The sequence below is a fragment of the Taudactylus pleione genome, unplaced genomic scaffold (genome assembly GCF_031769625.1).
Source record: "Taudactylus pleione unplaced genomic scaffold, aTauple2 ptg000912l, whole genome shotgun sequence".
In the NCBI taxonomy this organism is placed as follows: Eukaryota; Metazoa; Chordata; class Amphibia; order Anura; family Myobatrachidae; genus Taudactylus; species Taudactylus pleione.
This window is the reverse complement of record NW_028285313.1, coordinates 191,518-204,543: the sequence shown is the minus strand read 5'-3', so window position 1 is coordinate 204,543 and position 13,026 is coordinate 191,518. Positions and strand designations below refer to the sequence as shown.

Sequence of the window (13,026 nt, the reverse complement as noted above, 5' to 3'; positions counted from 1 at the left end):
TTACCACATACTGAGCCCGGTTTATATAGAGGTACACTGGTTACCACACACTGACCCCGGTTTATATAGAGGTACACTGGTTACCACACACTGTCTCCGGTATATATAGAGGTTCACTGGTTACCACACACTGACCCCGGTATATATAGCAGTACACTGGTTACCACACACTGACCCCGGTATATATAGAGGTACACTGGTTACCACACACTGACCCGGGATATATAGAGGTACACTGGTTACCACACACTAACCCGGGTATATATAGAGGTACACTGGTTACCACATACTGTCCCCGGTATAGAGAGAGGTACACTGGTTACCACACACTGACCCCGGTATATATAGAGGTACACTGGTTACCACACACTGACCCCAGTATATATAGAGGTACACTGGTTACCACACACTGACCCCGGTATATATAGAGGTACACTGGTTACCACATACTGACCCCGGTATATATAGAGGTACACTGGTTACCGCACACTGTTCCCGGTATATATAGCAGTACACTGGTTACCACATACTGACCCCGGTATATATAGAGGTACACTGGTTACCACATACTGACCCCGGTATATATAGAGATACACTGGTTACCACACACTGACCCCGGTATATATAGAGGTACACTGGTTACCACACACTGACCCCGGTATATATAGAGGTATACTGGTTACCACATACTGTCCCCGGTATAGAGAGAGGTACACTGGTTACCACACACTGACCCCGGTATATATAGAGGTACACTGGTTACCACACACTGACCCTGGTATATATAGAGGTACACTGGTTACCACACACTGACCCCGGTATATATTGAGGTACACTGGTTACCACACACTGACCCCGGGATTTATAGAGGTACACTGGTTACCACACACTGTCCCTGGTATATATAGAGGTACACTGGTTACCACACACTGACCCCGGTATATATAGAGGTACACTGGTTACCACACACTGACCCCGGTACATATAGAGGTACACTGGTTACCACACACTGACCCCGGTATATATAGAGGTGCACTGGTTACCACATACTGACCCCGGTTTATATAGAGGTACACTGGTTACCACACACTGACCCCGGTTTATATAGAGGTACACTGGTTACCACACACTGACTCCGGTATATATAGAGGTTCACTGGTTACCACACACTGACCCCGGTATATATAGCAGTACACTGGTTACCACACACTGACCCCGGTATATATAGAGGTACACTGGTTACCACACACTGACCCCGGTATATAATATATATATATAGTATATATAGAGGTACACTGGTTACCACACACTGACCCCGGTATATATAGAGGTACACTGGTTGCCACATACTGTCCCCGGTATAGAGAGAGGTACACTGGTTACCACACACTGACCCCGGTATATATAGAGGTACACTGGTTACCACACACTGACCCCGGTATATATAGAGGTACACTGGTTACCACATACTGACCCCGGTATATATTGAGGTACACTGGTTATCACACACTGACCCCGGTATATATAGCAGTACACTGGTTACCACATACTGACCCCGGTATATATAGAGGTTCACTGGTTACCACATACTGACCCCGGTATATATAGAGGTACACTGGTTACCACATACTGTCCCCGGTATATATAGAGATACACTGGTTACCACACACTGACCCCGGTATATATAGCAGTACACTGGTTACCACACTCTGACCCCGGTATATATAGTGGTACACTGGTTACCACATACTGACCCCGGTATATATAGAGGTACACTGGTTACCACACATTGACCCCGGTATATATAGAGGTACACTGGTTACCACATACTGACCCCGGTATATATTGAGGTACACTGGTTACCACACACTGACCCCGGTATATTTAGCAGTTCACTGGTTACCACACACTGACCCCGGTATATATAGAGGTATACTGGTTACCACATACTGACCCCGGTATATATAGAGGTACACTGGTTACCACACACTGACCCCGGTATATATAGAGGTACACTGGTTACCACATACTATCCCCAGTATAAAGAGAGGTACACTGGTTACCACATACTGACCCCGGTATATATAGAGGTACACTGGTTACCACACACTGACCCCGTTATATATAGAGGTACACTGGTTACCACATACTGACCCCGGTATATATAGAGGTACACTGGTTACCACACACTGACCCCGGTATATATAGAGGTACACTGGTTACCACACACTGACTCCGGTATATATAGAGGTACACTGGTTACCACATACTGACCCCGGTATAGATAGCAGTACACTGGTTACCACACACTGACCCCGGTATATATAGAGGTACACTGTTTACCACACACTGACCCCGGTATATATAGCAGTACACTGGTTACCACATACTGACCCCGGTATATATAGAGGTACACTGGTTACCACACACTGACTCCGGTATATATAGAGGTACACTGGTTACCACATACTGACCCCGGTATAGATAGCAGTACACTGGTTACCACACACTGACCCCGGTATATATAGAGGTACACTGGTTACCACAGACTGACCCCGGTATATATAGCAGTACACTGGTTACCACTTACTGACCCCGGTATATATAGCAGTACACTGGTTACCACACACTGACCCCGGTATATATAGAGGTACACTGGTTACCACACACTGACCCCGGTATATATAGAGGTACACTGGTTACCACACACTGACCCCGGTATATATAGAGGTACACTAGTTACCACATACTGACCCCGGTATATATAGAGGTACACTGGTTACCACACATTGACCCCGGTATATATAGAGGTACACTGGTTACCACACACTGACCCCGGTATAGAGAGAGGTACACTGGTTACCACACACTGACCCGGGTATATATAGCAGTACACTGGTTACCACACACTGACCCCGGTATATATAGAGGTACACTGGTTACCACATACTGATCCCGGTATATATAGAGGTACACTGGTTACCACACACTGACCCCGGTATATATAGCAGTACACTGGTTACCACACACTGACCCCGGTATATATAGCAGTACACTGGTTACCACATACTAACCCCGGTATATATAGCAGTACACTGGTTAACACACACTGACCCCGGTATATATAGCAGTTCACTGGTTACCACACACTGACCCAGGGATTTATAGAGGTACACTGGCTACCACACACTGACTCTGGTATATATAGAGGTACACTGGTTACCACACACTGACCCCGGTATAGATAGCAGTACACTGGTTACCACACACTGACCCCGGTATAGATAGCAGTACACTGGTTACCACATACTGACCCCGGTATAGATAGCAGTACACTGGTTACCACACACTGACCCCGGTATAGATAGCAGTACACTGGTTACCACATAATGACCCCGGTATAGATAGCAGTACACTGGTTACCACATAATGACCCCGGTATAGATTGCAGTACACTGTTTACCACACACTGACCCCGGTATAGAGAGAGGTACACTGGTTACCACACACTGACCCTGGTATATATAGAGGTACACTGGTTACCACACACTGACCCCGGTATATATAGCAGTATACTGGTTACCACACACTGACCCCGGTATATATAGAGGTACACTGGTTACCACACACTGACCCCGGTATATATAGAGGTACACTGGTTACCGCACACTGTTCCCGGTATATATAGCAGTAAACTGGTTACCACACACTGACCCCGGTATATATAGCAGTACACTGGTTACCACACACTGACCCTGGTATATATAGAGGTACACTGGTTACCACACACTGACCCCGGTATATATAGCAGTATACTGGTTACCACACACTGACCCCGGTATATATAGCAGTACACTGGTTACCACACACTGACCCTGGTATATATAGAGGTACACTGGTTACCACACACTGACCCCGGTATATATAGCAGTACACTGGTTACCACACACTGACCCCGGTATATATAGAGGTATACTGGTTACCACACACTGACCCTGGTATATATAGAGGTACACTGGTTACCACACACTGACCCCGGTATATATAGCAGTATACTGGTTACCACACACTGACCCCGGTATATATAGCAGTACACTGGTTACCACACACTGACCCTGGTATATATAGAGGTACACTGGTTACCACACACTGACCCCGGTATATATAGCAGTACACTGGTTACCACACACTGACCCCGGTATATATAGAGGTATACTGGTTACCACATACTGACCCCGGTATATATTGAGGTACACTGGTTACCACACACTGACCCCGGGATTTATAGAGGTACACTGGTTACCACACACTGACCCCGGTATATATAGAGGTACACTGGTTACCACATACTGAGCCCGGTTTATATAGAGGTACACTGGTTACCACACACTGACCCCGGTTTATATAGAGGTACACTGGTTACCACACACTGTCTCCGGTATATATAGAGGTTCACTGGTTACCACACACTGACCCCGGTATATATAGCAGTACACTGGTTACCACACACTGACCCCGGTATATATAGAGGTACACTGGTTACCACACACTGACCGCGGATATATAGAGGTACACTGGTTACCACACACTAACCCGGGTATATATAGAGGTACACTGGTTACCACATACTGTCCCCGGTATAGAGAGAGGTACACTGGTTACCACACACTGACCCCGGTATATATAGAGGTACACTGGTTACCACATACTGACCCCGATATATATAGAGGTACACTGGTTATTGGTCTCATAATAAATGAATCTGGTGATATATTCTAGGAACACTTTAACTATTACTCCGTGGATGCTGCGCTGGGTCATCTTGTCTTCTCCATGAAGTACGATGTCATCGGAGACCAGGAACACCTCCGCCTGATGCTCCGGTATGTATCACGTAGCGTTTGTCCTCAGCGTCTCAGGGCCGGCCTGTTCTCCCCTGTTATTCTCCCTAATGTCACAGCACATGTATGTGTACACGTATGAGTACACGGAGTGATTGGTGAATCTCCGGCTTTCCCAATGTAGCATTAGAGGCATGTGATAAATCTGTATAACATGGAGGTTATACAGCGGGGGGATGTATGGACTCCTGCGCGTATCAGAGAGTAAGAGGAGGCATCCAGTTATACTACCGCTTATGGTGCCTATAGAGACATTCCCTGTGTGACGCAGCCCGGGGTATATTACGTCTATGGTTAGGCTGTCGACATCCATTAGGTCAATATGAGAATGTTGACACGGTTATTGGTCGACACTGACGTAACATTGATATTGTTATTGACAATGTGTTTTTACTCTGATTCTATCCCTAATGCTAACGGTCACCCTAAGCCTAATGCAAATGTCGCTATTCTGCTCATGTCAACACCAGGTGCCAACATTAATGATGTCGTCATTTGAACCATGTCACCAGCATCAGTGTCACCCTTCTGTTGTCGACATGATGAGAATGTCAACATTGTCAAAGTCGACTTCGAGACTGCATCCCAGAGCCACACCAAGGGCAGATAATCTAGCAGGGGGGGTTCAAGGGTGAATCCTCATATCGCCATATAGCGCCCACATATACCGCAGCGCTGTGATTCAGGAACTACTTTGCTACATAAATAAAATATAATCACATGACACACACCTAAATGCATTTACCACTGGCCATAGAGTGTGATTGGGCAGAGTCTATTTCCTAGTCTTTGTGTGTGTATTTGCAGATAATTATGTACCTGGTGTCGGACCTGTCTGCCCATCTGATTTCTTGTTTCAGGACCAAATGCCAGACGTACCACGATGTCATCCCCATATCCTGTCTCACCGAGTTCCCGAACGTTGTACAAATGGCAAAAGTAAGGGGAGGATTTACATGAGTTACTTATTTCACCTGAGGCGGCCGCAGGGGCTCGGCGTGTTCTGCTGAAAAGGGACACGAGTGTGTGATACATGTCACAGGACACAATGATGTACTATATTGCACAGACACATATTCTGTCTCTCATGCTTAGATACAGCCTCTGGTAAGGTGTATCCAACGTGACCTGTAGTGTATAAATGCCCTATCTCTTTATGACTAGGGGCGTCCATTTCAGTGTTACAGGAGGGGGCAGAGCCCTGTGGAATATATATTTGACTGTTATTTAGATCTCCAATCCATTAACCTCCCCTCCTACTCTCGCTGTCTCCTCTTTATGTGTCCGGGAGCTGCCCGCCCAGGTCATGAGGTGTAACAGCCCAATCCCAGCACAGGTCCAGGGACACAGAGAGCCAATGAGAGTGCAGCATAGGGCCGGTACACCCTGCGCACCAATTGCTGTTACACAAACGTTCCCTCCTGCGCTGTGCACAATCCCCAATCCGAGTCTGTTTACACGGAAGGGCTGAACACACAACATAGCATACAGCGAGTAACAAGGGTAACTGATGAAACAATAAGATAATCAGCTGATGTCAGTGTGCTAAGTCATTTACTTGTCTGAGTAACTGAGCGCCACCCAGATCTACAATAATGTATTATGTATTGTGATATCAGTCCTGGTTTATGCAGATACAATGCAGTCATGGGTAACAATACAAATACAAAAGTCTCCACACACAATGGCCCCCATATTGTTACACCATACATGGCCACATCATATAACCCAAAGTGTAACCAGGCAGGGTCAGGGCTTATATGATCCCCTGGAACGTCTCACCCCCATAGTGAGAGACAATATCGCAGGGGTAAAATATTGACAACTGGCAAAAATGTAAGAGATAGCTAGAATATCGCTCCGACAATCACTATTGATTAATAATAGATGTATTGGTATCATAAATTACAGTACAAAACACAATAAACCCAAATGTCCATCCTATACGTGCCGAGGTTGTGAGGCCCTAAATGTATCGGCACATTCATGACGCTAATCATTCAGCCAGTACCTCGCTGCAAGCTTTTGTCCTCTGTTATCAGCCATGTGTGCATTTACTAGCGTCCGGGACCAGTGGGAAGGTCAGACAACCCGCGGGATTAGGGGGACGAGGGTAACGCTAGTGTCAGGCACGTTACACTCGGAGGCAGGAGAACTGACGCAGTCTGATCTGTGTGTTACAGCTGGTCTGCGAAGATGTGAACGTGGATCGATTTCATCCTGTCCTCTACCCTAAGGTGAGTCCGCACAATGGAAGGGTAATGCCAGAACATATACTGTAACACGGAACATGATACATTATATGACACAATGCCCCGGAATCTGATCTCCCGCGTGTATCTTAGCACCGCTACCATCAGGGATGTAAGCGTCTCACATATTACACAGGGTGAATAATCTTTCTGTAATACATTAACGTGAGTAACGTGGGAGAATCATTGTGACATTTGTGGGCGGTGACACAGTTTAATATAATAACAGTAGCTCATGTCTGTGTTCAGTTTTCATCTTTCGTTACCCCCTTTCTTTCTTACTGACAGGCGTCACGTCTCATCGTCACGTTTGATGAACACGTCATCAGCAATAACTTTAAATTTGGTGTCATCTACCAGAAGACAGGACAGGTCAGACCTACTGTATGTGCAAAGGGGATCTGCCGAGCGATGGGTGTTGGTGTCAGGGTCTGTGTGTCTAGTGACCAGTGTTGGTGTCAGGTTGCGTGTGTCTAGTGATGGGTGTTGTATATAGGTCCATGTGTCTAGTGATGGGAGTTGTATATAGGTCCATGTGTCTAGTGATGGGTGTTGTATATAGGTCCATGTATATAGGTCCATGTGTCTATTGATGGGTGTTGGTGTATAGATCTGTGTGTCTAGTGATGGGTGTTGGTATATAGGTCCATGTGTTTATTGATTGGTGTTGGTGTATAGATCTGTGTGTCTAGTGATGGGTGTTGTATATAGGTCCATGTGTCTAGTGATGCGTGTTGGTATATTGGTCCATATGTCTAGTGATGCGTGTTGGTATATAGGTCCATGTGTCTAGTGATGGGTGTTGGTAAATAGGTCCGTGTGCCAAGTGATGGGTGTTGGTATATAGGGCAATGAGCCCAGTGATGGGTGTTGGTATATAGGTCCATGTGTCTAGTGATTGGTGTTGATATATAGGGCCATGAGCCCAGTGATGGGTGTTGGTGTATAGGGCCATGAGCCCAGTGATGGGTGTTGGTATATAGGGCCATGAGCCCAGTGATGAGTGTTGGTGTATAGGGCCATGAACCCAGTGATGGGTGTAGGTGTATAGGGCCATGAGCCCAGTGATGGGTGTTGGTGTATAGGGCCATGAGCCCAGTGATGGGTGTTGGCGTATAGGACCATGAGCCCAGTGATGGGTGTTGGTCTATAGGGCCATGAGCCCAGTGATGGGTGTTGGTGTATAGGACCATGAGCCCAGTGATGGGTGGTGGTGTATAGGGCCATGAGCCCAGTGATGGGTGTTGGTATATAAGGCCATGAGCCCAGTGATGGGTGTTGGAGTATAGGGCCATTAGCCCAGTGATGGGTGTTGGTGTATAGGGCCATGAGCCCAGTGATGGGTGTTGGTGTTTAGGGCCATGAGCCCAGTGATGGGTGTTGGTATATAGGGCCATGAGCCCAGTGATGGGTATTGGTGTATAGGGCCATGAGCCCAGTGATGGGTGTTGGTGTATAGGGCCATGAGCCCAGTGATTGGTGTTGGTATATAGGGCCATGAGCCCAGGTGATGGGTGTTGGTATATAGGACAATGTAACTAGTGATGTCCCTGTTGATATAGTATTTATAGTTACATACATTTCCAGACCACAGAAGAGGAATTGTTTAGTACCACAGAGGAGAGTCCAGCTTTTGTGGAGTTCCTGGAGCTGCTGGGTGAGCGGGTTCTCTTGCAGGACTTTAAGGGGTGAGTCTTTATATTTAGGATAAGGTCATTACATGAGACCATGATTACACACTCACTGCCACATCTGATATTCCAGGTTCCGGGGTGGTCTAGATGTAGCTCATGGACAGACAGGGACAGAATCCATCTACTGCAACTTTCGTGGCAAAGAAATCATGTTCCACATCTCCACCAAGTTGCCGTACACAGAAGGCGACGCTCAGCAGGTATATACTATTTGTATGTATAGGGAGATGAGGATGGAGCTGGTTTTAATGACTATAATCTTTATCTCCCTGTGGATGACACTGTTAGATTATTTGCAGTGTCATTTACAGACTTTCCATTATAGAGTGTAGAATAATTAGTATTAATGGAAAGTTATTATTTAACTTTGTTTATAAAGCACCAACATTATTATTATTATCCTTTATTTATATGGCGCCACAAGTGTTCTGCAGCGCCTTACAAAGTACATAAACAAATAATTTGACAAGCGACTTACAGTACAATATAAAACAATACAGGACATTGCTACATAAGTGACCATAGCACCTAGATATGCAACAGAGCGTAAGCAACCAAGTGTTAGGTGCCCTGGTTGGGAGTAAGAAGCAGATGAAAGTAAAGTAAGGAGAAGCACAAGAGGGGAGAGGGCCCTGCTCGTAAGAGCTTACATTGTAAAGGGGATGGGCAGACAAACAGGTGTGACACAGATGGGGTAAACAGGGAGGAATGAGCATGTTGCAGCGGGTTAGGATGAGAGCTGGAAGGCTTTGATGAAGTAGTGGGTCTTGAGAGCCCGTTTGAAGGATTGTAAAGAGGAGGAGAGTCTGATGGGGAGAGGAAGAGAGATCCAAAGGTTGGGAGCAGCATGGGCAAAATCTTGGAGGCGGGAGTGGGAGGAAGTAATCAGTTGGCATGAGAGGCGGCGTGCATTTGTTGCGCAAAGAGGGTGGACAGGAGAGTGAAGGGAGATGAGGTCAGAGATGTAAATGGGAGAGGAGTGTGAGAACCTTGAATTGGGTTCTAAAAGGGAAGGGGAGCCAGTGTAGGGCTTGTAGGAGAGGGGAGGCATATGCAGAGCGTTTGGAAAGGAAGATGAGCCGAGCAGCAGCATTGAGGACAGATTGGAGAGGAGAGAGATGGGAGTTGGTGAGGTCAGATAGGAGGAGGTTACAATAGTCCAATCTGGAGATGACCAGTGAGTGTATGAGGGTTTTAGTAGCATCCTGGGTGAGAAAGGGTCTGATCCTGCAAATATTTTTGAAATGGAAATGACAGGACTGTGAGAGGTTCTGGATATGTGGTTTGAAGGAGAGGGAGGAGTCCAGGATAACTCCAAGACAGCGCAGTTTGGGGCTAGGGGAGATAGTTGTGCCATCAATTGTTAAAGAAATAGTGGGAAGTGAGGTTATGTTGGAGGGTGGGAAAATGATCAGCTCAGTCTTAGACATATTAAGTTTAAGAAATCGCTGGGACATCCAGGAAGAGATAGCAGAGAGACAGTTGGAGATACGAGTGAGGAGAGAGGGGGAGAAGTCAGGGGAGGAAAGGTAGATCTGAGTATCATCAGCATAGAGATGATAATGGAGGTCAAAAGAGCTGATGAGTTTACCTAGAGAGGACGTATAGTGGGAGAATAGTAGAGGTCCAAGAACAGAATCTTGGGGAACACCTACTGTAAGAGGCTGTGACGGGGAAGAGGAGTCATGAGAGGAGACAGAGAAGGACCAGTCAGAGAGGTAGTAGGAAAGCCAGGAGAGGGAAGTGTCACGTAACCCAAGGGAGTGAAGGATTTGCAGCAGGAGAGGGTGGTCCACAGTGTCGAAGGCAGCAGAGAGGTCAAGGAAAATGAGCAGAGAGTAGTGGCCCTTGGATTTGGCAGCAAGGAGGTCATTGTTGACTTTTGTGAGGGCAGTTTCAGTTTAGTGAAGAGAACGGAAGCCAGACTGAAAAGGGTCAAGGAGGGAGTGGGAGGAAAGAAAGGTGGTAAGGCGGTTGTACAATACGCTCACGGAGCTTGGAAGCAAAAGGAAGGAGAGAGATTGGACGGTAGTTGGAGACAGTGTTAGGATCAAGGTAGGTTTTTTAAGAATGGGGGAGACAAGGGCATGTTTGAATGCAGAAGGTACAGTGCCACATGAGAGGGAGAGATTGAGGAGGTGGGCAAGATTGGAACAGATGAGGTTCTTGATATAATACTGTTTAGAGAGGGAAAGGGCAGCACTGTAGGATAAGAGCATAAATTAAAGTGGAGAAAATCTGTCTTAGAGCGTGATGTTCTCCACTGTCACTCAGTGGTTCTTGAACACTTTTGCAGATTTCTGGTGCATTTGGAATGCCAGGGTTGTGGTGTGGATCTGCGAGGGTGAGTAGTGATTGCCGGAGCAACAGAGTCCAGAGCAGAAGTAAGAGAGGCATTGTATAGGGAAGCAGCTTGTTCAAGGCAGAAGAGAGAGAGGATAGGGGAGAGAAGTGAGTCAAGCAGGCAAGAAAAAGAAACGGTGTTGATAGCCTCAATGTTGCGCTTAGTGATGGTGGCCTTAGGAGGTAGAGGAGAGGAAGGAGAGAGGGATAGGTTAAAAGAGAGAAGGCGATGGTCAGAGACGGGGAATGGGGAGTTGGAATAATCAGAAATATTACAACGGTGAGTGAAGACTAGATCAAGCAAATGCCCACACTTGGGAGGGTGGGGAGGTCCATTGGGAAAGACCAAATGAAAATGTGAGGGTAAGGAGTTTGGAGGCAGAGGATTCTGTGGGGATATCATTTGGAATATTGAAGTCACCTAGGATAATGGACAGAAGCTCAGAGGAGAGAAAGTGAATGAGCCAGGAAGCAAAGTTGTCAAGGAACTTAGAGGGAGGGCCAGGGAGACGGTAAATGACAGCTACTCGCAGGTGTACTGGTTGGAAGAGGCGTATGGCATGAATCTCAAATGTAGAGAATGTAAGGGATGGTTCAGAGGGTAGGAGTTGGTAGGAGTAACCTGGGGAAAGAAGGACCCCCACACCACCTTCATGGCGACCCCCAGGTCGAGGGGTGTGAGAGAAGATGAGGTCCCCAGTGGAGAGAGCTGCAGGGGAAGTGGTGTCAGAGGGTGAAATCCAGGTTTCAGTAATGGCTAGGAGATGCAAGTTTTTGGAAATGAAAAGGTCATGGGTGGTAACAAGTTTATTACAGACTGATCTGGCATTCCAGAGGGCACAAGATAGAGGGACAGTGTTTATGGGAGAGATATGAATGAGATTATCAGGATTGCTGTAATGAGAAGGTGAGATTAATTTCGGTGACCGATAAGAATGTAGTGGAGAGATTGTGCGGGCACCAGTGTTGGGAAAGGAACCTAAAGTTGGTGGGCAGGGAGGGAGTTTAATGACATGTGGATAGAGGTGGGGTGGCGTGGCATGGAGAGGAGGCTTGGAAGAAGGATTAGCAGTGGGGTAGTAGGACCCAGGTAGGGTAGAAGAGAACAAAAGTGGAGTAGTGGAAGAGGAGAGGGAGGAAGGCAGACAGAGGAGGGGGGATTATGGAAGGAGGAGGTGGAGGAGACCAGGGGGAACTGATAAAGGTGGAAGAAGGGGACAAAGCAGAGGATTAGGTAGACACTAAGTGGAGGGGAAAGTGGAAGAAAACATGGTCATGGTGTGGCTGGGTTGAGTTTGGGGAGGAAATCTAGATGTAGGAATAAAGTATGAATGTGAGAGAAAGTGCAGGAGATATGTAGAGAAGCAAGTAAAAGTACAGTGGAAGAAAAAAATGTGCCTGTGCAATGACAAAGGTTTATAATTGAGTGGAGGAAAAGTGGAGATTTAAGGGGGAAGAAATTGAATATTAAAGTAAACTGTATTAGAAGACAGATGACAGGCTTGGCAAATACCTAAGGTAGAAAGACAATGGGCCTGATTCAGAGCCTTTCGCTATTTACGGTCGTTCGTTCAAAAACAAGGGGTGGCTATTCAAATGATCAGTTCGCAAATTGCAGTCTGTTCACACCTCTAAGTCTGAACGAGCGTGCAAAACATATGCTCGTTTATTTGTTAAAAACGCCCCCTGGCCGCTCGCACCATACGTCATGTCCGCTATTTATTAGATTAATCGAGTACATCGACCAGCGTATGAACTGCTCGCTATTCTTGTGGTTGGTTTTTTTCAACCGCTATTTTGCGAGCAGTTCTGAGTTTAAAAAAACCAAGTGACGTG

At 46.5% G+C, this 13,026-nt stretch overlaps 1 protein-coding gene across 13 annotated transcripts in view; it reads left to right on the top strand.

Annotated features, from left to right (window-relative positions):
* Window positions 1–13,026, top strand: part of RAP1GAP (RAP1 GTPase activating protein) — a 269,542-nt gene that overhangs the window by 216,019 nt on the left and 40,497 nt on the right. For all 13 annotated transcript variants that reach the window (XM_088459482.1, XM_088459487.1, XM_088459489.1 and 10 more), the window contains 6 exons: window positions 4,780–4,883; window positions 5,762–5,840; window positions 7,085–7,138; window positions 7,442–7,525; window positions 8,741–8,841; window positions 8,918–9,047. In XM_088459482.1, coding sequence (XP_088315608.1) covers window positions 4,780–4,883; window positions 5,762–5,840; window positions 7,085–7,138; window positions 7,442–7,525; window positions 8,741–8,841; window positions 8,918–9,047 — 552 coding nt within the window. The remainder of the gene's footprint in view (window positions 1–4,779; window positions 4,884–5,761; window positions 5,841–7,084; window positions 7,139–7,441; window positions 7,526–8,740; window positions 8,842–8,917; window positions 9,048–13,026) is intronic.